The sequence below is a fragment of the Lottia gigantea genome (assembly GCF_000327385.1).
Source record: "Lottia gigantea unplaced genomic scaffold LOTGIsca_595, whole genome shotgun sequence".
Classification (NCBI taxonomy): Eukaryota; Metazoa; Mollusca; class Gastropoda; family Lottiidae; genus Lottia; species Lottia gigantea.
Genome location: NW_008710032.1, coordinates 9,949 through 11,487, shown reverse-complemented (window position 1 = coordinate 11,487; position 1,539 = coordinate 9,949). Strand labels below are relative to the sequence as shown.

The window sequence follows — 1,539 nt, the reverse complement described above, 5'->3', positions numbered from 1 at the left end:
GCCAATCAGCGTGTGGTACCTATAATCACTCGCTTACTATTACTACTTACAATGATGTAGAAAATGATATTCTGAAAAGAGAATAAAATACACTCATAACAATCTGAACTAAAGGTACGTTACTATGTTACTACAATTTTGATTTTTTAAGTTTTAGATTTACTACAGGTTTAAATAAATTATCAGCTATAAATTACGATTCAAATTTAGATTCTCTAAATTCACTTATAAATCAATGGTCAGTCCGCTATCTAACTCCTTTAGGAAAAATTACTGTTCTGAAGTCTTTGATTATTCCAAAATTAACTCATCTGTTTATTTCGCTTCCAGATGTAGACACATCCTTTATAAAATCACTCAATACAAAATTTTTCAAATTCATCTGGAATGACAAACCCGATAAAATTAGTAGAAAATCTATTAAACAATCTTATGAAGAAGGTGGTTTGAACATGGTAGATTTAGGTAAATTTGTAATTTGGTTAAAATCAACTTGGATAAAACGACTTGTTACGTCAGAGAGTAAGTGGGTATTATTGAATGTAGTACTGGTCTTAAACGTGATCTCATAACAGTACTTGGCAATTCGTATATAGAACCGAACGTGGAAGATATTAAAAATCATTTCTGGAAAGATGTCTTAAAATGTTGGATTCAAATTAACGAAAAAAATAAGCCGAAAGACAAAGCAAATTTTGGTAAAAGAGTAATTTGGCGAAATCATTCTATAAAACTTGATAATAAATCTATGTTTTACTCCAGATATTTTAACCATAATATTATTTTTATCTCCGTTCTCTGGAATGAAGATGGAGATTTTGTAAATTTTAATGAGTTCCAACATAAATATCCTAGTTTACAAACAAATTTTTTAGAATACATCTCTTTAATAAAAGCAATGAAATCATATATGAATACGATTAATATAGAAGGTCCTACTACAACTATATGTCGCCCTTTTGTCCCGTTTCATTTAGAACTACTGTTTGAGAAAAATAAAGGCAGTAGCCATATTTATGATATATTAAGAGAAAATATTTCTATAAAATCACAAATTAAATATCATACGTTAGGCTATAGAGTGTGTGATTGGAGTAAAAACTATATGCTTCATTTTAATATTTCAAAGAATTCCAAGATAAACTGGTTTCAATATCGTATTTTACACCGTATACTACCCGTAAATTATTTTCTTCATAAAATAAAGAGTCTTGTACCTTTTGCCACCAACAACCTGAAACTTTAGAACATCTCTTCTTTGATTGTTCATATATTAAAATACTCTGGGATAAACTTATGAATATTATCAATGAAACTACTATTCTCCATATGGATGTATTAACTTTAGAAATTATTATGTTTGGCTCAAATTCTTTAATTGTACCTCTAAATTGGCTTCTTCTGCATTCGAAATTTTTCATTTATAGGTCAAGATTTTTAAAAATAATACCAACTTTCCCAGCTCTATAATTAACTATCTCATCGATAATATTGTAGTTGAAAGATATCTCCAAATGAAAATAAATAACGAAACTTAAA

General features: G+C 28.1%; 1 protein-coding gene across 1 annotated transcript in view; it reads left to right on the top strand.

The window, feature by feature from the left end:
- Nucleotides 1-1,539, top strand: part of LOTGIDRAFT_145999 (hypothetical protein) — a gene marked incomplete at both ends in the record, with an annotated part of 4,448 nt that overhangs the window by 969 nt on the left and 1,940 nt on the right. The window contains one exon of the mRNA XM_009063706.1: nucleotides 992-1,081. Within this exon, the coding sequence (XP_009061954.1) occupies nucleotides 992-1,081 (90 nt within the window). The remainder of the gene's footprint in view (nucleotides 1-991; nucleotides 1,082-1,539) is intronic.